This window comes from Branchiostoma lanceolatum, chromosome 16, assembly GCF_035083965.1.
Source record: "Branchiostoma lanceolatum isolate klBraLanc5 chromosome 16, klBraLanc5.hap2, whole genome shotgun sequence".
NCBI classification, from domain to species: domain Eukaryota; kingdom Metazoa; phylum Chordata; class Leptocardii; order Amphioxiformes; family Branchiostomatidae; genus Branchiostoma; species Branchiostoma lanceolatum.
In genome coordinates this window covers 5,893,576-5,917,745 of record NC_089737.1, presented here as the reverse complement: position 1 = coordinate 5,917,745, position 24,170 = coordinate 5,893,576, and the positions used below count along the sequence as shown (strand labels likewise).

Below are 24,170 nucleotides of genomic sequence, written 5' to 3'. Positions count from 1 at the left end.
TCGCATTAGGAATATGAATTTTTGTACAGTACTTAAATGTGTGAAGTAGGGAAATAGCTTTTGTACAAGCTTATACAATTTATTTCTTTCTTGGGTATATAATCTGCATTCTACCAATGCAAAGTATTGTATCCGAAGATCTGATGAAATCTTGTCACACATTTCAGGTCGGTCTATACGTGTGGGACGGGCCGAACTATGAGTACGTTCCCTACCCAACCAGTGGGGCGGAAAGTACCGGACGTCTCCAGGGCTTTGCTGTCTACCAATGGCTACTCGCCACGTCACTGATGATGCGTATTTTCACTCAAGCAGCTTCATATTAAGACTAAAGCTCATGTTACATACATCGCACAAACCCTTTGACAGAAATATTAATAACAACAAAGTTCATAACTGAGTTCAGAATAGAAAATAACTTCCCACGTAGAGTTAAAGCGAACAATTCCTTTTCACGAATAATTTTTCGACAATGTTTAACGTTGAATTTGAATTAGATCGTACCGATTACGATCAATGATAAACTAAGATAATGTGCTACGCAAGAAAAAGGCATTCCAACCTTGCTATATGCTCAAGCATTCTACATGAGCATAGAATCTGTTGTGTACCTCTGATACAGTAGAAAATCAAGTGCACTCCATCGTAGATTGTACTATATATAATTTATTAAATTAAATGTTTTATTTGCAAATTCATGCCCGTAGGCTTATTGCAAGGGTACAAACAGTAGGAATGGTAACAATGGTAGCGAGTGTCTATTCTATGCATCTAACTAAAATTTCTACGTACAACATTACTGGGGGGTTTGACTTCTTCTTTGGAGGCAGTGGCTGATGAAAAGTCCCACGTTTTTAATGATTAGTGGGTTTTGTGATTTTAGTAGAGATGAAGTTTTTTGGAGGTCTTCTAGATGGTGAAAGCTCGGTAATATTGTTTATATGTTATTGACAGAAATACCCTATATAGTTATAGAAGCAAATTCCCTCACTTTATATATTTGAGTATCACCCAAAAATGTATACTCTTCGTGCTATTTGCAATTACTATTAATGACAATGATCTTTATTTGTACGTTCCTGTCCACATGGGCTAAATGCAGTAGTAGTTTCAATATCACATGAAATGTATTCAGTGTAGAGAATCGTTACGTATACAGCGTTCTTAAACAGTGAGATAAACAAAACAACTAAATCTATGGTATAATATATCTATCGATTACACAATAATCAAACATATAATGCTAGCTATCATTAAAGCTATTGTTTACATCTCTCCTTAAAACAAGTGTATACGAATTCACAGAGTTTTTGTTGTACAGTGTTGTCAGAGGATGTTATTAAATATACAAATAGTTCATCTTTTACTGACTGTTTATTTTGTGTATCTAAATTCAGGGCACCAATAAAAGAGTTACGTATGTTCCTGTATAACGTACACTCCAATATAATTAACAAACCGCCTATATACTCGTAGCTGAACCAATATGCAACATATATATATGGCCTCCGTCGGTCAGTATGGTAAAATCCTAATTCACAACAGCCCTACAGCATCGACTATGGCTAAACAGCCCTATACGACAATGGCAGTCTCTGCCACAAAAATCACATCTGTAAGCTGACTTAGTTCTGTTGCAAAACCCCTTTTCTGCGGATCCGCTTTTCTTCTGCGCTGTGCATCAGTCTGGCTTCTACTGATTTCAACTGTCTGGACATTGTGCATCTACACCTGTGTGCAAGGTATTCCCAATGTTTGTTTTTTTCATGTGGCGTTAGGCATCTCTTAATGGAGTGCCATGGGTACAAGAGAGTTTTACAAAATATTCTTAGAAAATCCTAAAAATCCAAGAAAGTGCCCGCGTGAAAAATACGTATCAGTTGTGTGATGGTGCTTCCTTGTTTTCTCAGCCTTCGCACCACTGTTGCTAGGAAACACTTTTAGCTTTGACTGGGGACCCAGGGGTACACGTGTCAATAGACTGTCTTTTCTCCAACTGGCTTTACTGGACCACATAAAAGAAAATCAAAACAGTACGGATGTCTACGAAACAATAGATGACGATGTTCTGCCTAAGATTAGTTATTGATTTGTTATTTGTTACGATATTAAGTTGTTATTTTTTTCTCTATATCTTAATTTATCATTGTAATTCATTCTGTTTGAAAAATGGGGATGGAATATTATAGACCACATTGGTCTCTACCTTCCCCGGCACTATGTGTATTGATCTGTCATATGTATGTAAAATTCTTTTACCTGTGCGAAATAAAAAGACAAAGACAAAAAAGACAAGATAGAATTGCTTTTGAGATAGAAATCAGACAGAAAATGGCAGGTGCACAACTGATAACGAAGAAAAGACAACAATTTGCAAACTGCAGATAACACAATGTTTGTTACACAGTTGTTCACCCTTAGAATGCTGGCTTGTAATATCTATTTGCACCGGATCATTCTTACTCTAGTCAAAAATACATTGTTGGTAGTTCAACTGACAAAGGAAACTGTTCAGCACCAAGGACAGGGGTTATGTTAGTAGCATATGCTATAGGGCTGGAAAAAATGCATGGTGGCCCTTTATCATTTTACATGACCACTACTAAATAGAGACAAGGGCATTCGATTTTTGGTAGAAAAATCTCAATGCATCAACGTTAACGTTATACATTTTGTATCCTCCATAGTAATAACATACCCGATGTAACGTTTAATATTTCCATGCAACCTTATAACAAGCATCCATTTGATTTTTACAATAAGAATGTAACGTTACAAATGCAGATGAATTTGAGAAAAATAACATTATAAATTACAAAATAAAGTGGCATTGGTCATGAATACTGAGTGTAAGGAATAAATTAAGTAAAGGCGTGCTGAATATCATTCTTTCATCTGCGATTCTCCTTCAGAAAATGTGTCGTGCGCAGACTTTTTACTCCCCGTTCTGTTAGCTCAGAAATCGTACGAAAGGTGCCAAAACAAAGGAAATTGGAACAGAATTTACAGGTAAAGCTAGGATGCAAACATTGTGAACAACCTATTACAAATAGCATTTGAAAATGTTTCCGAAATGTCGTCTGACAATTTTCCCGCCTTTGCAATTTTTTTGCCCTTTGACCTTTAGTTCCCGACATGCCTCACACCGAGGCCGCCATTGAAATCTAGCGCAATGCACAGATTTTAGCCGCCGTGCGTTTTTTCCTCGCTTTGTCCTCACGAAGTTCTCTCGCTATGGACTCGGCTCCGAGTACGGAAACTGTGGTCCAGGCCATCCAAACTTTGTACCACAACCCCGATCCTGCCTGCAAAGAAAGAGCGTCGGCCTGGCTTGGAGAGCTACAGCGCTCGGTATGTATACCGGATGTGTTTTGTCCTAGGCGTGGGGAGGGGGGCGAAACCTCGAGAGAGATTTTGCAAAATTTACATCGCAGCGTTTTATGAAAATTTACAGTCACTAATACGTGAGATTCTACACTAGAGTTATGTACTCCTTATCATATTCAAACTGATCGTAACGGTTATCTTAGTTTGATAGCAAATACCGGAGTTTTTGCGTGCCAACCTTTAGACTTTGTCATCTTAGCATGCCGTGCGCAGGGCAAAGTTTACCGCCTCACTTGTGCCTCAAAACGTCCAGTCCAAGTATCGCCCTCGTCATCATTTTCATGCTATCTTTAATAAAAATGTAATGGAGTGTATTCTGTGTTGGAAAAAAGTGTAAAATCTTCAAGTTCAAACTATTACGTATCACCTTTGAAAACTTGCATGTGTAGCAAAATATTGTTAAAATTGTGTGTACACTGAAGTGTTGTGAAGTGTCTCCCCCTTACACAATTTGAATCTTAAGAAAATTTGTATCCTAGTTTGTTGTTCGCAAAGTCGGTTAGTTTAGATATGTGGTAATGAAATTATCTAAGTCATCTTCTTGATAAAAATATATTTTCTTTATTTAGCTACCTGATAAACTCTGTACACACATATTGTTTGTTTCACCCTCAGCCAAGCAGCATGGACTTTGTCCTAGTCTTGATACTTGTGCAGACAATGCATAGTCCCTTTATCCCTCCCCCAAGCCTACTTTAAGTTTAAAAAGCATGCAATGATAATAGTTTATTCGTAACCGGTATGTCTGTAAAATCTGTCCTTGTCGAAATATTTCAATGCTGAAAATTGTCTTTAAAGTTTAACAGTTTTCTCAGTTAGTGCTAATTATGCTATGGTAGCTTTCTACATATGTAAAGAAAAGAAAGAAAAAGTTTTATCTGTTCAAATGTTTGTACACAACTGGACAAGAACTGGACGAAGACCAGTTACACAGTTGTGTTTACATTTGTTCACAGGCTTGTCACTGGAGAAAGATACAACACCCCTTGTTTGTTTGTTTACTCCGCATAATTAGTAAACTGACACAAGGTGTAACAGATTTCTTCAGTGATTACAAGCTGCAAAAAACATAAGACTGATCCAATATGACATAGATGGTTAGGCATCAAGGTAGAACATGTAATGTAAAATATGTCAAGTAGCAATATATGTCAATTCTCTAAACAGTGAGAAAAAACTACTCTCCAAGCAGAGGTTGGTGGGGAAGATTGTGACTGCAGGTGACCTCAATACGACAATTTCCCCATGTGTGGCCATAGGACTGTCGTTTTTGAACCACTCACACTACTCTTTTCGATACGTGCAGTGGGTTCTTTAACGTGCCCGAGGTGTGGCTCTCCTCAAACACGGGGCCTCCATTTATAATTTAACGTCCTATCCGAGGGACGTCCCTACCCAAAGCTAGGTACTCATTTACACCTGAGTGAAGTGAGGAAAGTCGTGTAAAGTGCCTTTCCTAAGGGCACAAAGTCAACGGGACAAATCAGGGAACCCCGATAGCATAGGATCCCAACCTAGTGACTTGTAAGCTACAAACCGAACCATGGTACATTACATGTTGTACAATTTTGCATGTTGTGTTGTTGTAGGTGTTTGCATGGGAAGTAGCAGACCAGCTGCTGAGGAATGGCCAGGATCTGGAGACCAGTTACTTTGCTGCACAGACCATGAGGACAAAGGTAAATGACCTGGTGGTCATAGCAACCGTGAAATATATAAGATATTATGATACCAGTTTAGAAAAGAACAAGAAATGCATGTAGCCATGTCTTCAAGTACGAGGTTATTAATATCAATCCAGGGTTAAGTTGGGATGTCAAAATTTTTTTTTTCTAGAACTATCGTAGAGTGGAACTCATTACTACCTGGTACATTAGGGGTATCCTCATTAGATAGCCTTAAACAATGCTTGCAGCTAGATATGCAAAGGTTAGGTGTGACAGGTCGTTCAGTGTGATATAACCAGCTGCTGCTGCGCTGTGCGTCTGTGAACTGATATGACACCGAAGGGTGACTATACTGGTTATACAGATACAGGTGATGCAGTGAGGTGATGTATTTGTACAAATTGATTAAACATTGTTGACATGGCAGAGTATGGAAGCAGTTCAGAGACTTACATTGTAGATCTAACTTTAAGTAATAGTCCTTTGTACAAATCTACAAAATGTATGGGTGTCAACATATGGCAATTGTGATCATTATCAGGGGTTCATCTAAATTGGGAAAGAGGGGTGCTGCGCCCTCTTGTTTCAGCCCAGCACCCCCTTGTCGAATTCAGATTTTAGCTTAATCCCCAGCATACCACCTTCCCTCAGCGATCAATTCTTCCATAAAATGATAAATACCTAGAATTGGCTCCCTCGCCTATGTGTGCTCCCTCTTGTTTGATTTATCTAGAAAAAACCCTGATTATAAATGAAAACTTGTCAATTTAGGCAAGCCACAAGCAGAAGGAACTAGGTGAAAGGCCAAAAGTAATCTTTTAAAACATGTTTTTTCGACTTTCATATAGACTTTTTAGTGGTCTACAATTTCTATTCAATGAATACTTTTTCATATGATTTTCCAATCCCAAGAGAAATACAAAATGTGATTAATTTGCTATGTGGGAACACAGACCCATGTAGTCAGATTGAATTAAAGTCATTATCATTGTTTCATGGTAGCAGAAAATTTCAGTGCCATCCCCAAAGGGACATAAACTACAAATGACATTAACACGGCCTTTCATCGATCCTACGCCGCCCGTGTACTTTGCACGTAATTGTCGTGTTAGTCCGTGGATGATAGAAAGTTTCGCTGACATTTTGGGCAGAGTGACATTTCCGTGAATGGTTCCAGTTCTTTGTTGTTGGCTCGTCTTTTGTTTAGTTTGGCTGGAAATTTTTCCAGATCAACACATAGCTAAACCCTTGTGGGGCAAAAACAGGTATAATGTGGCCATACTGAGTGATTATAACCCATTTGTACTTATAAAATAGATTCCTTCTTTTCTTTCAGGAAATTATTATTACTAGCAACATAACAGTCACATACCTTCAATGGTTTTAAAGAATGCCATACATTCCTGTAATTCTACTGATCTTCAGAAAATGAATAATAATTTCTTTTATTGATTCTTTCAAGGAGGTTTTATCAAGATAAAAAAACCCTTTGTTTTATTGATGAGAGTGAGTGAGTTTTACATATTAAGTTGAATTTTTTTTTTATTAACTAAAAGAAGCTGAAAGATGACATCCATATTGAAATACAGGGAAAACTCTAATTTTTGCGATAGTAATTTTTTATGCATTGACTTGTGTCTGTAGTTGTACTTTTAACTTAAACCTTTTGGTTGAATTAAAAGAGCACAAAACCAGGAGGCAAAACGCTTAAACAGCATTTCCATAGTAAAGAAAACATATACAGTGGCAGGGGAAACTAGGTCATCCATAGTTATGTAATTAGCACATAATTAGTGCATGCAATTAACAGAGGAAAGTCATGAGGGACAAAAAATTGGCACAGAGAATTACTGTACATAAAATCTGTCATCACAAGTCCTAGTTTTGGTAATTAACCGTAAATATATGATAAAGATATATGATTTTAGTATATATATATTATGATGAAGTAAAACTAAAAGAAGTACAATAAATTGAATAATGCAATCAGAAATAGCAGACTTCACCACCCTACCCATTGTGCTTTGCAAACTTTCTATAGTCCCATAGATATAGAGGGTAGCACTGAGGATATATATGTCAATGCTACATCGTGACACACACACATACAAACAGTACACACACACACACATTCATTTACACATACAAACACACATACACTCACAGATTCACACACACACATACACGCACACATTTACACACACACACACACACACACAGACAAACATGCAGACATATTCACAGTCACACACAGACACACAAGCAAGCCAAAAAAACAGCATAACGTACATTTGTTTAAAAAATAATATTTGGGCCCAGAATTTCATTGTCATTGTGTGTCAGTTTGACCTTGAAATGTGAATGTCACATTGACTCCCTATGACAAGTAGGTGTTTAGGGAATTGTCCAGCTGTAATATCTACCATCTGACCGTTTGTTATGGTCATGCGATTGACGTCCTGGGACCATGCAATTAGTCCAGTGACCTCTACAATCCAACCCAGACTCATTAGCATAATGTTTAATTAGACATCGGGACAGAGATGATTTAATAACACTGCATCGGTCAGGGGATGGCAACGCTAATTGAGCTGTATTAACTGATGGTTTATAATATTTATATTATATTTTGCATTTGTTTCAAACTCACCATGTTTGAACATATGTTTATAAAATTTCTTGCTTGCATAGATAGGAAGAAGCAAAGATTAAGAATTTCATTATACTTTGCTATGGAGGGTTAGCAAAGTCAGTTGAATTTTCATGTTTGCCCTTTTAAGACACTGGAATATAAGCATAAAAAAGCATTAAATTTCGCCTACTTCTTTTGTAGATAAGGAATTCACAAAGATAATGAAAAAATGCACTAAAATAATAATAACTTACTTGCACGACAATTGTACTACATGTAGGTACAAAGTATATAAAATGTAAAACCAAAATATAAAACCAAAGTACATGTTTTTTCCACAGTCTATATTCAGCTTCATGTACTGACATTCATTTGTTTGCAACGTTGTTAATGATTAATTGATTATGCATGCATCTGTACCTTTATTGGTCAACGGTTGGAGGTAACGCACACAAAGGCAGCTGGCTATATTGCACAACTTTTCTCAGCTACATGCATAGCTTTCATACTTTGCATTATTTCATGAATATGCAAACAATGATAATATTACTAATATATACTAGTACTTAAAGTTGATGACTTAATTACTTGACATGTAGTTGATAGTAACATTTTTGACATGTGGTATCATATTAAAGATCTGTACGTGAAATTCTTTGTTGTGTGATTTTGCATGGGACAGTCATTTTACTTATTAGACATACAATGTACATGTAATCTTAGCAACATAGCATGATAATAGATATATTGTTCTACCTATAATTCTAAATCTAATGGCTTCTTTCATTTGCTTAATTTTGTTTGTTATATGCATGTATATCATAATCAACAGTAATTATTGTCATACTTTTACTTTCTGTTTTGGATCCCACAAAAAAAATACTGTGTGTTCCTTTTGTATTGATGTTACTATATGATTTTGTTTCTTTTTAATGTGCAAATGAATGAAACAATGAACTGTTGTGCTGTTGTACCCTCCCCACAGATCCAGTATGCTTTCCACGAGCTCCCACAATCAGCACACCAGGTACATGATTCAACAGTAATGAACACATCGTAGTTTCAGGCAGATACATATACAGATATGCTGGCTCTTGTGACACTTGTAATCTTCAACAAAGGCCACTCAAGGGGCTTAACAAAAAGCCAATAGGCAGTTGGGTTACATGGAGTTATGGGAAAATTGGCCCAATAGCCAGGTGGCCCCTATACAGGAGTGGTCATACCACATCACAATGCAGCCTGGTATCCATTCCATTTTTAGGTCCAGCCCATTTGCTGTACCCTCTGTTGTGAGGGTAGTACAGTACTACAGCCAGCCAATAGGCTGGGCCTAAAACAGAATGGATACCACTGCTATGTACTTTATCTTATTGACTACATTTTATAACTAATAAGCCAACAATTGGTAACATTACAGCTGTACATGTATGTCACTATTTCTTATAATTACAGTCAACGTTTTTCTGACAATGCCCTTGAATGCAGCTAGAAAACAAATGAGAAACATGAGAAACTTTTTTTGGCCCTTTTGAAGTTTCAAGTACTTGTTGTCACAAGTCACAAGAACCGGCATATTTACATGTTATTGCCTTCTATTCTGTATTCTGTAGTTTGTAATCATATCAATCAAACAACTGGATCTAAAACAATGGCTCATGATAACACTAACCATTGCACCGTTGTGTACAGTTGCCATGGCAATAGTTTTTAAGTTATTTTTTCGCATGTTTAGTCTCTGAAAGAGTCGCTGTTGAACCACGCCCAGAATCTGGTGTCTAACGCCTCTCCGGTCATCATCACACAGGTTGGTAGTCTTCTTTTGTTTTGGTTTGACTCAAACTGTTTTTCAGTAGACTACTTTAGAAACAATGGCAGGGTGTTTGGCCCCAGAACCCAGAGGTACAGGGTTCGAATCTGGGGTTCCCTGATTTGTCCCGTTGATGTTATGCCCTTGGGAAAGGCACTTTACACGACATTCCTCACTTCACTCAGGTGTAAATGAGTACCTAGCTTCTGTTAGGGACATCCCTTGGATAGGACGTTAAATGGAGATCCTGTGTTTGAGGAGATCCACGCCTTGAGCTCATAAAAGAACCCACCACACTTATCGAAAAGAGAAGGGGTCCTTCCCGATGTGAGTGTATCATATAAATCTGTCCGGATATGCAGCTTGTACTCTTCAGTACAAAGCTGGTGTGTTACGCCTTGAGGCGGTTTACCGGGTATGCAATACAAACAAACAGAACAGCAATGACCACTTTTGACTTGGTAAGACTTGTAAAAAGGCTTAGATTTGGTTTTAAGCCATGTTTTGTATCTTGTAAAGTATACTCTTATAATTCTAACGATTTACCCCATTGCAAAGTCTGCCACATTTACATATCAATAAAAGAGAAACACGAATTTGAATAGATCTACTAATACATGTACATCATCAGTAACTCCTGAGTTATGCAGAAATCCATGTGTGAAAAATATTCCTGAGAAGACTGTGATAACACCTTTTTTTTTAAATGTGGTGATTGTAGGGTACCTGGCAAAATGATGAAAGTTGAAATTCAAATCTAGATACTACTAGTAGTGTTGTAGCAGTAAAACATGTCACTTTAAAAAGAAAGCTTTTCTGTATCATCTTTGTACTAAAAGAATAAAAGATTTTCCATAGATTGTCACTGTCTATTAAAGGGACCTTTTGTAATGTTTTGTGCTGTTGTGAGCTGTTCAGCTCACCTACATGTAACATTGTTTACCTCCCCCCTACAGCTGGCTCTTGCCCTGGCCGACTTGGCGTTACAGGTTGCAGGGTGGAAGTGTCCTGCAAAGGAACTTATAGAAAAGTAAGGAAAACCGTTTCTTTTACAGTGTTATGCTGTCATACACTTCATCTCAAGATTTTTTTTAGTCTACTATAGGTGTGGGTATTACTTCATATTGTATTCTGATAGTGATACATGTACAGTCAAACTTGTCTCTAGTGACAACTTGAGACAAGCCACTTGAGGAAAATAGTCACAGTAGCGGGGCTCGAAATTGTGGGTGCATGTGCACCTGTGTGCACCCAAAATTAGAGCTGTGCACCTACATGTAATTATTGACTGTGGGTGCGCTGGTGCACCTAAATAGTTTTGTACTCTATAGGGTAACAGTTCTCTTGTACACTAGCATACAGAATATTCTTGAAATGTAAGTATCAGGAAAAGCAATATTTTGTTGCTTGGTCGACCATATTTTCCAATGAAAATCTCGGGTGATGTCCGTCGAACACTAAAAAAAAACCTTGAGATGGTACCATCTCTTGGACATGGACGAAGTCAGTAGCCACTAACCTGGTAAAGGGCCAATATTTGGATCAACTTTGATTTCTAAAAATCACCCGAAGCCCGCGTAATCGACAGTACTTCGGCCAGAAAATGCACATTTGAAGCTCGCCAACACGTCGGCCGAGCTGAATTTCTTATTTGTGACGGGGGCTTAAGGACTTTTGTTTCAAGTTAGTTGTGGATTGCAATGAAACTAAAGCTGGACTCTTGTGCCCCCCTCCCCACAGGTTTGGTAACACAGTGGGAAACCTACCCTTTCTCCTTGAGGTTCTGACTGTGCTACCCGAGGAAGTGAGTTCCCTCCTGATCCATGTCTGTTCACTTTACATTCTCTTACTCAAGCACACAAACATTATTTCATGGATGATATTCTTCAGAGTGTGAAAAAGACGATACTGGGTTCAAAACGCTCGTTCTCATTTGAATGTACACATTTTGTAATCTCCCTTACCGTTAAAAGTAAGTCGTTCCTGACATTAAGATATGCCACATATAAGGTACGCAACTGCCGTTTTTAAAAGCTAGAAAAGTTTGAAGTCGTCATAAAAACTACAGTTTGATATCTTACATGTATATGTGGCATATCCTAATGTCAGGAACGTCTTATTTCAATCGGTAACGGAGATTACAAAATGTGTACATTTAAATGAGAACGAGCGAAAAGTCGGACAAGATATAGCTGGATTTTAAAAGTGAAGAAACATGAAAAATGGGCAGAACAAATGAACACCTACACAATGAAAAGAAATGAATACAAGAAGCAGTTTTGGTTCTTATTGTCTTCATATTGATTTATTAATTGCCATCTTTTTCCTTTGTAAAGCTGGTACCTTATACAAATGTAATGAAAATAAAAAATAATATCCATGAAGTCAAGTTTGTGTGTTTAAATGACATTGTACCCTAGACAACACATACTTCTGTAGCATTAGTTTTGAAGAGATTGACGGTAATTTTTTGAAGTATTAATTTTAGTCAGTCTTACTTTTGTGACATGTACAATATGCTTTAATGTTTTCCTTTCTTTTTTAAATGTAGGAGGAAATGTTATATTAAACACCAGATAATCACGGCATTACAGTTGCATTATGTTCATTTGTATCTTCTTGTAATGTATGACACAATCCTGCTACATAGAAACGGCACCCTCATTAAATCAGGACCCCTATCGCTCCACGTTACATCGCTCGCGAAAGGGGCCCTGATAATAACCGCCGCCAGACATAGTTCTGGCGACGTCACCACCAAAGCAGCAGTGAGCTTATTATCAGGGCCCTTTTCGCGAGCGATGTAATAATTAGGATGCTATATCAAAATATATACTAGCCCTTATTTTATTGTATTAGTAATTAGGATGTTAAGTTTTATTCTATACTTCTACTTTGTATTATTTTGTATTCTTGCCATACTTTGTACCATGTACAATTGTCGTGCAATAAAGTTCTATATGTAACGTGGAGCTACAACACACGTATAGGGGTTTAATGAGGGTGAGAAACGGCACATTTTCTTCAACTGAAAAGTTTTTTTTCCATGTAGGTGAACAGCAGATCTCTGAGACTGGGAGCCAACAGAAGAGGGGAGGTTATCGAGGAACTGGCCGGGTCATGCGACCTGGTTGTACAACTGCTGGTCAGTGTTTAACAGTCTTAGATTTTCATTTTTCTCAAATTCTTTTTGAGGAATAGGTGTACAGAAAAATATTTGGTGCATGTTACATACAAGTACCTCTGACCTCAATTTGTAAGCTGAGTTTGATTGTTGATTTTAAATGTATATAGTCCTTATTCCCAATGTTGTCTTGGTACACAGTGTTCACTTAGTGTTCAAATATTTCAATTGAATTATCAAGTTGTTGTTTTTGCTGACCTATAAATTGTAATGTCCGAGCTCCAATTCAGCCAATGGGCTGCCATTGTGTGCGACGTGTGTGAAATCAATGTGAATCAATGAATAAACCATTACCACTAAGTAGAGTGTCAACAAAACTTTATTTTCTCTAATCTTGAATCTAAAATTATATAAATGACAATTCCAAAATGATAAGTTACTAGTATAGTAATGCAAATATGTTTTTTGTTATTTTTTCTGACACATGAATTGTGAAGAATCTGCAGTATAGTAGTGTGTAATTCAGCTATAGTACCTTTATCAAACCTATGCAATTGCACTGGTGCACCCACAGTCCAAAATTATTTCCACGGCTTGTATGTGCAGTGTTTTGAGGGCTTGGTTTTAGTTTGTTGTTTTAGGCTACACCAATTTAATTTCTTGGTTAACGGATTTTTATTTTCCAAATAAAAAAATTGTAGAAAAAAAATATCATGAAAACAGAAGGCTGGGCCAGCCTTCTATTTTCATGATTTTTTTAATAATTTTTTTTTGAAAATAAAAATCTGTTAACCAAGAAATAAAAGTGGTCTGGCCTTACACAGGGATTTTCAAAATAATTTTATCTACCCACGGCCAGTGGACCAGTGTCTTGTACCAGACTAGACCGGTGTAAAGTAGACTTTGCTAAGTTGTCTGTGCGCAGATAGCATGTGTCAGTGATGTTTACCAACATTGTTTACCCACAGCCTATCTTGTTTACTGTTCTGTTGCTTCTGGACAAGCCACCTGATTTGCATAGAAAGCCATGTATCGGCTAAGACAATATAAAAGAATGTTTCTAAGACCCGTTTTAATGCAGTGATATTTGTATTTGATGATACATTTGTTTGTGTTTTTGTTTACTTTTAGATTGCTTGTACGCAAAGCTGTGCGGCAGATTCAAGAGTACAGGCAAAGGTAAACGTGTTTTTATGGTAATTTCTTATATGTATAATTAGCAATTAGTTTTATTTCTTTGTTGCTGTATGGGTTGGTATAATAAAAGATGATGAAGAAATTGGTTTTTCAAAATGGATGCAGAGCATTTTAGTGGTAATACCTAGCCCTAGCCTGTAACAATTATAGTTTTATTAATCAGTGTTTGAGTCAATGTTATGTTTGACTTCATTCTTGCATGATTATGACTGTAGTGGGTCATGATATCAGTTATTATTTTATTATCTTCCCATGTTATGAATTATTTATTTTCATTTTTGTCGTTATCATGTGATATCTCAAGTCAAGTTAGTACTAATCTAAGAATCAACTTGTAAGTTAGATGGGTAAAGATCTCAAGCAAGCCATTATGGCCTCTTTTGTACCCAGCATATTTTCTTTATTCTGTTGTGGTATTTACGTACGTTTGTAAACTGCTTTCACTATGTGCAAATAAATCAAATCAAAATCCTACAGGTATATCGGTGTCTCGGAAGTTGGTTCAACCTCGGCGTAATCCAAGGAGAGGCGGTCGCAACCAGCCAACTCCTCAACGCACCTTTTCAAGCCATGGTATGGTCCTCTGTTTCTGATATGATAGATTTGTATGTCACTCAGAAGAAAACACTGTACATGCCTTTGAAGATTTAATTTTGGGCTAGGGAGAAAATGGAGTGTTTGCGGCAATTTCACCGTTGAAACAACGGGGTAGGCAGGCAGAAGTGAGGACAAGCATTTCACTTTTTTTTCAAGTTCGCAGAAAGAGGCCACCACAAAAACTACGAACATTAAACCACCATGAAAATTTTTAAGATTAAACTATGTGATAATATAATGATGATAATTGAAAGTTCTTGCCTAAAAGCTAATAAACTAATTGTAATAATTGTAAAGAAAAAATATGTTGATGAATCCAGTTATGTATACTTAGGTGGCTTCTTCAAAGAATTCGCTTCTTTCAAGTCATGGTTTAAGTAACATTTGCTAACAAAGTGAATATTGTTTTTTGATTGATTAATATTCAATATTTACAAATTCTTCCAGAAGTTGCAAACATCTTTTTCTCAGTCTGTAGTTGTACTACTGAAACAGAGTGGTGCATTGTTTAAGTTGTAGCATTTTAGTATGCAAAGGGAGAACCTGTTTTTGAACAGTCATGAGGTGTTGTTTGCTTAGTAACATACCAGAAATGTTTCAGTCTTCAAACTGTTTGGTTTCCTGAATGTAAGAATTTCTAACGGTAACTTGTGGAAGAGTACAAGTGAAAGATTGTAGATATAGGGACACCTTTGTTAAAATCTCTCTCTGAAAGGTGCATTATTTTCGAATGCATTATATTGGTTGTGAATTAAAGACCATGGTTCAGGTATTTTCATGTCTGTGAATTTCTTTGAAAAAAGAGCAACATTGTTTTAGTTTCAAAGTTTTGAACATTAGGGGTGCCTTTCTCTCTTTGCCCTATGTTTTCTTTTATGTTGTAGGCTAGACTTTGCCAATTCCAATATTTACTTAGCTGAAACTGTTAACACAATAGTAAGAGGTTGAAATTAAACACATGTTGGAGTCCACAATGTACCCTTTCATCTGTCTTTTTTTTTTCAAACACTCAATCTAGATTTTGTTGTATTTTTTCATGGGCGGGTTTTTCAAGTGTGTTTAGCTCTGGTGAACGTGATACTCACACAGGTTTGCTTGCACATTCCAGCACAACCCTGAAACAGTCTCTTCCGTCCACGAGGCTGCGTGTGACTGCATCTGTTCTGCTCTGTATGTGGCAGAGGTAAGGATCAAACTTACATATAGAAATTTACCATTATATTATATAAATGCTTTATTCAGGACTAATGTCTTGATACATACAGAAATTAGAACAGCATTGCAGCCGATGTTACCTTTTTTAAAGTAAACCGGCTGAATTACGCAGTCTTAAAATTAAAAGTACAAAAGAGCACACTCAAACAATCAGAAAATATATACAAAAGATCAAATGTAGAACCAACAGTAGCATATATAACAGATTACACCTTATACATGGGAGCTTATTACGTGACGTTACCCTTCTATCGTCACCATTTTTCCTTGCGTGTTATGCCGGCAGGTGCTCTTTTTCGCAGCTTGTGTCGACAGTGTTTCTCGACTTCTAAATAATTTTCTCTGTTTTCTCAGGACATCACCAGATATGAGTCATTGGCGAACTGCCTGTTCCAGGGTGTCATCTCGCTCTCGGAACCCTACCACCTGTCTGTGGCACAGGAGGACATAGACAAGTAAGTGTGATGAAAGTGAAAGTGGTCTCGAACCAGTTTAGCTCAAATGAACTCGCTGAACTTGCACTGGTTGTGACAGTGAAGACAGATACTATGTACAGTATTTACAGGTTCATTGTACCGTGGAATTTATTCTCTAGCTCTTTTCAATTTCTAAGTACAATGAACAGTGGACCATTCCATCCTAAGGACTGCGACACTTTCCAGTAGCATGCATGTCAAATGAGCGGCACAGCCGGGATCGAACTCATGAGTTCTTTGTCCAGAGGCAAGGTTGCTAACCACTGTTTTGATTATATGAGTGACATCCGTGCATCAATTTTTGTCCATTTTCAAAGGAAATACAAGGTTCTCTACCATACTGTAAATTGTGCAAAGCAGCTACAAAATGGACAACTACATGCCATGAATTGCAAAAAGATATTTCGGGAAACAGATACTAATGTCTAGAATGCCATACTCAAAGAGGACGTGAAAGACCAAAAATGAAGAATCCTTCATTTGGTATACTATTCTCTGTGTGTGTGTCATTTGTTCAACCTTCCTCATCACATAGATTTTATAATGAAGGCAACTTTTTTTTTTGAAAGCTTTTTTTTATTCGCATGCTTGCATCAGTTTTGGGGTTCCTAGAGGATGTCATCCATATAATCAAATCAACATGGCCTAACTTATGGAATGAAAAAGATTTTCACAATGTTCCCCTTTTTCTTTCCCACAGATCGTTGAATTACTGTCGAGTGTTCACGGAACTTGCTGAGTCGTTTCTTGAGTTAATGATGGCAGCTCCGGGACAGGGCTTGGGGGATTTGAGGATACTGGATCTGCTACTGGCATGCGTGGGCCACTGTCAGTATGAGGTAAGACTATGAGGGTATGACAGGGGGATTTCAAGGTACTTGAATCATTACTTGGGTGTTTGAAAAACTCTATGATGTAAGTATTTTAAGGGGATATCAGGGAGAGAAGTTTCATGTATTTGGTGTTTTGGCTTTTCTGCCTGTGTGTTTGTGTGTTGTGTTGTATTGTATTGTTTGTTAACTGTAGTTCCCAATACACAGGGTATCTTGGTGTTTTTGCTTGTCTGCCTGTGTGTGTTATGTGTGTGTGTGTTTGTATGCTGTGTTTGCAGGGATCTAATTTCGCGGTAGCAAGAAAATGGAGTGTTCACAGTGGTTTTGAGTTTAATTTGAAACAATAGTAGCGCTACAGTCACACAATGGAACGACTTTTCGCGGTGGTTCTAAGTTTACGGTGAAGAGTTCACTGTGAAAACTGAACATTTCTGAAAAAACAAATCTTTTTTCTGTAGATTCCCAATGACTACACATTCCATTCCTTATGTCACAGGTTGCGGAGATCACCTTTAACTTCTGGTACCGCCTGTCGGAGGTTCTGTACAAGCGTGACAGCACCAACCTCAACACCATCTTCAAGCCGTACTTCCAACGACTCATCAACTCCCTGTCTGAGCACTGCCGGATGGACGAGGACCATGTGAGTTCTCTTGTTGTTTTGTTCATTTTAGTCTCTCTACTCATGATGAGAAGAAAAAGGGGTAGATAATTGAAAAGATGGGAAGATAAGTAGCGTGCGTAGTCCAGTGGTTAGCAATCTTGCCTCTGGAACTGGCAGCCCCGGGTTCGATCCCGGCTGTGTCGCTCACCCCACATGCACGCTCCCGGAAAGGGTCGCAGTCCTTAGGACGGGACGTTAAGCCGTGGTCCACTGTTCATTGTGCTTGTCGAAAAGAGCAAGGGGAATTTCTCTGGTACAATGAACCTGTAAATACTGTACATAGCGTCTGTATTATCTGTCACGACCAGTGGAAGATTAGCTCATCTGTTCATTGAGTTCATTTGAGCTAAACATGGTTCGAGATCACTTTCTTTCTTTCTTTATAATATCAGAGAATAGCCAGGCATGACACTAAGTGAAACACAAAGAAAAACAGAAAGCCAAGAAGGGTGGAGAAAACTGGACAAATCGTCTGTGGTGCCCCAACTGTCAAATACTTAGACTAAGGGATAGATTAGATGAAACTTGATAAAAACTAGAAACAGTGCAAGTGGTAGTGGCTGGTAAATGTACAGAAAAGGTTTTACAAGGCAAAAGACATGAGAACAGCAAGAAAAAATGGTAGGAAATAGAATCTACAATAGAATATGTTGTATTTAACCTTCAGATTACTAAGGTAGCTTTTTGATGCCAACTTTGTGTTGGTTACCAGGTTATGCAGCAGGGAGAAGGTTAAGGGTAAATGGTATTACAAAATAATTTTTGAATTATTTGAAAAGAAGTAACGTTACAATCACTGTGTGTCTGTCTTCCATGTACCCTGTAAATTGTCCGCTAAGGCCACACCAATTTAATTTCTTGGTTAACAGATTTTTTTTTAAATTTTAGCAACAAAAAAAAATCATGAAAACAGAAGGCTGGGGTGAAAACTTGCACCTGACCCTGTTCACTCCCTGAAATTGTGTGCGCCAAAGTACAAACTTTCCTCTGAGATTCTGTTTTCCTGTTGATTTTTCAATCTAGCATTTTTTTTTAAGATTCCGTTAACCAAGAAATTAAAATGGTGTGGCCTAATTTTTTTATTAGCATATTTTCCCCAGCTTGTGTTTCTGATTTCTTTATCTTTAATTTCATGACTTTGTTTTCTTTCTTGAATATGACACATTATGTTTGAAATGTCAGTCACATTTTTGTTGCCATTCAGTAATGCTTTACGCTTGTTCTCATTTAAATGTACACATTTCCGTTACCATTAGAAGTAAGACGTTCCTGACATTAGGATATGCCACATATAAGGTGCCAAACTGTCATTTTACTGACGACTTAAAACTTTTGTAGCTTTTGAAAACGGCACTTTGGCACCTTATATGTGGCATATCCTAATGTCAGGAATGTCTTTTAATTACTTCTAACGGTAAGGGAAATTACAAAATGTGTACATTTGAATGAGAACGAGCGTTTACTCCGTGCTTTAAACCTTCCCTATAAGTCACAGGCTGCCCTGTTTTGTGTTTTCCCCAGTGTGACATTCCTCCTGTGAGTGTGTCATCCCTTCTGTCTCTCCATTTTATGTCCTGTCTTCTGTTTGATACATTTCTTTAATCATCAGGTATGGTATACATATATCATAGATTTGTTTCTGTGCTAAGTTTTTTATTCAATCTCAAGTTTTACTATGAACTCCGCTCTTTCTAATACATTTCCACTCCTTTTTAAATTAATTTTGATTTATTGTCAAGATTTTGCTGCTTTGTTTGTACATGTACATATTAATCCAAAGTTCTGGCGGGAGTTTTTAGAAAGATGCCCCCCTTCTTGTTCATGTTATCAGTGTGCAAGACATCTTGTCAAAAATAGTTTAAGATATTTAAATATAAATAGATTAAGATATCCATATTGTACCTATTATAAATATTTTGGGGAAAGCAAAGAGAAGGAATGTGATTTACATACTGAGATTTTGAAAGTCTTATTTCTGAGCAAAATGACATACATTATTCACTAGCTATACATATATATATATATTATATGTTACGCTGTGGTACAAAAAAGTCATATAGATGATTCTGTATTCTGTATTTGTGACACTGTAAATTGAAGTATCCTTTGTAGTCATTGTTAAGACTATCTTGCGAATAGTTACCTTTCTCATTTGACAACTGAAATCTCTTGTGACACTGTATTTACAATTATACTGTAAATGCAGAAATGTTTGCGAGGATTTAATTTCGCGATAGGGAGAAAATGGAGACGTGTTTGCGGTGGTTTTAGGTTCACGTTTGAAACAATTGTAGCACTACAGTCACATACTGTAATTAAAACACTTTTTGCAGTGATTCTCGGTTCACGGTAAAGAGTTCACCGCAAAAACCACAAACACAAAACCACCGCAAACATTTGTGCATTTACAGTACTAGTACATGTATATCAGTCACCAAGTGTATAAAGCAAACATGACATGTACAGACAACTAACAGTGATTTTTGTTTGATGATGTTACAGGAGGGCATCCCAGATGAGACTGATGACTTTGCTGACTTCCGGATCAGAGTGTCTGAGCTCATCAAGGATGTAGTGTTCATCGTGGGGTCCATCAATGTTTTTACCCAGGTATGTACACACACAAGTCATGTACTTCTAGTTTGATATCTATAAAACAAAAGGAATATTAGACTGTAAGACCAAGTTAGAGTTACTGTCAGCAAATCCAGAAAATCTCTCTGCAAATTTCTTGAGTACTATGATAAAACATATAAGAAGAGAAAATACCGCTTAACAGTTGTGACAATATGCAACAGATTTACATAGCCATGCACTAATCTTGTATATAGAGATTGACTTTTCCAAAAACTGTCTGTAACTTAGTGTAAGTCACTTAGGTTTCACTTCTTTTTGTCTACACAGGAAATATGTAAAAATGGCTCGAGTTTAAAAATGTATACAAAGCTGTCTGCGGTCATTTGCTTTTAATTCTAGTTATTCTCATTCCAAACTAATTCCATCAATAAGCTTTGAAATAAAGACACAGTCAATACTACTGGTTCATACACAGTACATTGTACATGTATGTACATATTTTCTTCGTCTTGACTTGCCTTTGAAGATTTAAGATTGAAGACATTAGCATTGTTCATACAACACATGTTTATCCATAGAGTTGTTCACAAAGCCATATATGGAGGTTGGCTGTTCCGTACACTGTCTAGCCTCCTTTGGGATGTCACTTTTCATTTTCCTACAAAAACAATGTGCTCATATGACACATGTTTGTTCCCACAGTTGTTCAGAAACCTTGCGGAGACCCCCAACACGACTTGGGACGTGACAGAAGCACACATGTACGTCATGTCAGCTGTGGCCAAGAACCTCATGCCGTAAGTGGGACTTCCTCTGCTCATCATAATTCATCTTGTCATTATTACTTCCATTTCATATTGTCACATTTGTGAGGGATTTGAAAGAACTTAAACCGTCGCCTGATGCAAAGAAGCTATATTATATCCATGATACATGTACGTTGATGAAGGTTAGACATCCAGGTAATAAGATACGCCAAAAATAATTACTCAAGCAACTGGATAGGATTTTCAAAATTTCAAAATCTTATCCAGTTGCTTGAGTAATTATTTTTGGCGTATATATTATATCCAGCCTTTGGTCATAATTAGTTAATTTGCTTTTATATGGTATGCTTCAAAAACTTATGCGAGGATTCCTCTGATTTTTGTTCTGGTTGGTAGTTAGTGATTGTCATCATTGTGTTAATATTCATCAAAAACTCTTCTATGATTTTTAATATAATGATTCTTAGATATTGTAAGAGAAGACAATTGCAAGATGATGCCTTGTTGAGAATGCTTGAAAGAGCTTCGATGTATTGGTAATCATAACCACTACCCCAATCAAATAATAATTTCCTTATTACAATCGCCCCTCCCCACAGTTTTTCTGTTCATTCCTCCAGTGATGAGAGTGAGGTGGTGCCGCAGGTGCTCCAGGCCGTGTTAAACCTGCCGCAGGACGCGCACATCGCGGTACGGTACACGGGCACGCAGCTCGTCGGAGAGCTCTGCGAGTGGATCGACAGACATCCTGACGTTTTAGGTAAGAATGCTTGTTGGTCACAGTCAATCATCTGGGATGAGTTTTGTGGGATGTGTATTGCAAGGAATGCTGGGATTGTTGCATGACCTCCTCTAGGTAAGGACTTCTCCATTTGGGATATTGAGGAGATAATAATTTTTTATGAGGTATTGGGGAGAATGTAGATACAAAGTGGTGGGATCTGGAAGAAATACTGTACATCTTTTTGAAGATTTTTGTTGTTGAAAATCCTGGCCATAGCTTGTTCAGAACACAAGAAAGAAAACATGAAGTCCTGCTTCAGTACCAAAAAAAACCACCAGGGGGACCGAAATGTTATCACTTATTTGATAGAAGAAGACCTAAAAACGTACCGAATTTCATAACAATGTATTCATAGGGTTTTCAGTTATAGTGTTCGACCATAAAGTAAACATGCAAAGAAACATACAAACACTACCAAAAACGTATACAATGTAGTCATGTACATGTACAATACTGTATATATTTCCTAAAATGCTAGGGACAAAACTTCCCTGTAGAAATACATTTATCTTATTTATTTATTGGTTCAGCATGTACATGCCAGGGTTGCCAAACTAGCTGGAGGCTATTACTAAGGGCGAACCCATGTGAGGCCGACTGTAGGTTTTTGGACCATCGCACACCGGGGCATGCCCTACTCTTTTTTGAATGGTGTGGTGGGTTCTTTTACGGGTGCTGGGTGTGGCTCTCCCCAAACATGGGACCTCCATTTAACGTCCTTTCCGAGGGACGTCCCTAACCCTAGATGAGCTAGGTACTCATTCACACCTGAGTGAAGTGAGGAAAGTCGTGTTAAGTGCCTTTCCCAAGGGCACAACGTCAAGGTCCCTGTTCAGACATGTCTGGGGGCAGCCCGGGATTGAACTGTGGTCCCCTTGTTTGACAGTCGAATGTTCTATCCACTATAACGCCACACGAGGCCACAATCTTATTAATAATAATAATAATTTTATTTGCAAGTTCTTGCCCGAAGGCTAATTGCAACATGAAACAATACATAGCAAGGGTATACTGTACAGATAGTGAGAGTTAACAATGTTGACTAGTAGAACAAATGGCTATTCCAAAAACTACTACGGCATACAATGTACGCTTTTTGGGTTTGACTTTTTTTTTGGAAGCAGTGGAAGACGAAGTGTCCCACTTTTTTTGTAATGAGTGGGTTTTGGGAGGTTAACAAGGTTCTAGTTTTATTTTCGTCAGTAAATGTTTGGAAATTGTGGTAAGTTTTGGAGGCTTCTTTAAAAAGCTCTTTTCTTTCCCGATCATTGAAGGGGCAGTTTGAGATAAAATGTATTTCGTCTTCCACCGCTTTTGACATACATACATTAATTTCCAAACGTTTTTTTCCCCCAGATTCCGTGCTGAACTTCCTGCTGGCAGGTCTTCAGCACCCGAAGCTCGGGTCCGTGTCGGCCACGTCCCTACAGAACATCTGCGCCGCGTGTCGGGAACAGATGGCCAGACACTTCAAGGGGCTGCTGCAGATCGTGGAGGCCCTCGACAACCTGCACATCTCCAACGAGGCTGCCGTCGGGCTACTGAAAGGTAAATCTGATTAGAGATCTCCAGTCAATAAAACAAACAAACAAACCAATCATAACTGTCAATCACAATAGACCAATCCTGACCGTCCATCACAATATACCAATCCTTTTTTTATGTTTTTACCTTGCATTTCTACAAAAGATTTTGAAGTTTTCCTTTGTAAAACTATACTGAACTGTACATGTAAACAAAGCTACGATCTCTAAGTAATAGAAAGAAAATACATTTTGCAAGAAGTCTAAAAGTTTATTTGTAAAGCAACACAGAAACTTGTATCAGACAGACATTGCAGGTATTTAATATGTAGGAAATTATAATTTGAAGATTGAAAAATGCCGTACATACCGTAAAATGTGTGTGAATGTCTTTGTCTTTTGAGTTTTTATTACAGTATAGCCATGTATGAAAACAAAGTCTTGCACATTTCAGGCATATCCTTGATTTTGACGAAGATGCCCCATGACCAGTTAGCTGTTGGACTTCGAGCTCTGTGCCAAATACAGGCCAACAGATTGTCACAGGTGAGGATATAGTCTTGTGTAGGAAATTTGATGTAGCCTTTGCAACAGTGCCCTCTACTGATTATCTCTGGCACTGCATCTTACCAACACAAAGTGTCCTAAGCTTATACGGATCCATTTCTATTACTTTGTGGGGTTTGGAGTGACGACTATCTGTAGCATTCTGGAGAGAAAAATTCTATGCTTGCTGGTAAATGTCTTGAAGTGTCTAATTACAGGTTTGCGTAGCAAAACCTTTGCTGGATCCGTTGGCATGTGTGGTGGCCGCCATCTTGATTTTGTGACGTCGCAGGGTAGCCATACCATTTCATTGGGAGAGGTGTTTTTTGGGGTCGCTAGCATTCTCTCTATTTTTAACAAATCGGCACAAA

The 24,170-nt window shown here is 37.7% G+C and overlaps 1 protein-coding gene across 4 annotated transcripts in view; it reads left to right on the top strand.

The window, feature by feature from the left end:
• Positions 1-3,128: 3,128 nt before the first annotated feature.
• The window catches only part of LOC136421314 (transportin-3-like), a 35,378-nt gene continuing 14,336 nt past the window's right edge, over positions 3,129-24,170 (top strand). The window contains exons 1-18 of one of the 4 annotated variants that reach the window (XM_066408530.1): positions 3,129-3,351; positions 4,977-5,066; positions 8,672-8,713; positions 9,422-9,493; positions 10,453-10,526; positions 11,237-11,300; positions 12,549-12,641; positions 13,752-13,799; positions 14,295-14,390; positions 15,523-15,597; positions 15,984-16,084; positions 16,806-16,944; positions 17,435-17,581; positions 20,105-20,212; positions 20,882-20,976; positions 21,567-21,706; positions 23,087-23,278; positions 23,708-23,799. In XM_066408530.1, the coding sequence (XP_066264627.1) occupies positions 3,235-3,351; positions 4,977-5,066; positions 8,672-8,713; positions 9,422-9,493; positions 10,453-10,526; positions 11,237-11,300; positions 12,549-12,641; positions 13,752-13,799; positions 14,295-14,390; positions 15,523-15,597; positions 15,984-16,084; positions 16,806-16,944; positions 17,435-17,581; positions 20,105-20,212; positions 20,882-20,976; positions 21,567-21,706; positions 23,087-23,278; positions 23,708-23,799 (1,785 nt within the window). In that variant the 5' untranslated portion in view covers positions 3,129-3,234. Of the gene's footprint in view, positions 3,352-4,976; positions 5,067-8,671; positions 8,714-9,421; positions 9,494-10,452; positions 10,527-11,236; positions 11,322-12,548; positions 12,642-13,751; positions 13,800-14,294; positions 14,391-15,522; positions 15,598-15,983; positions 16,085-16,805; positions 16,945-17,434; positions 17,582-20,104; positions 20,213-20,881; positions 20,977-21,545; positions 21,707-23,086; positions 23,279-23,707; positions 23,800-24,170 lie in introns of all 4 variants that reach the window. The other 3 variants (XM_066408528.1, XM_066408529.1, XM_066408527.1) reach the window with 3 other exon arrangements.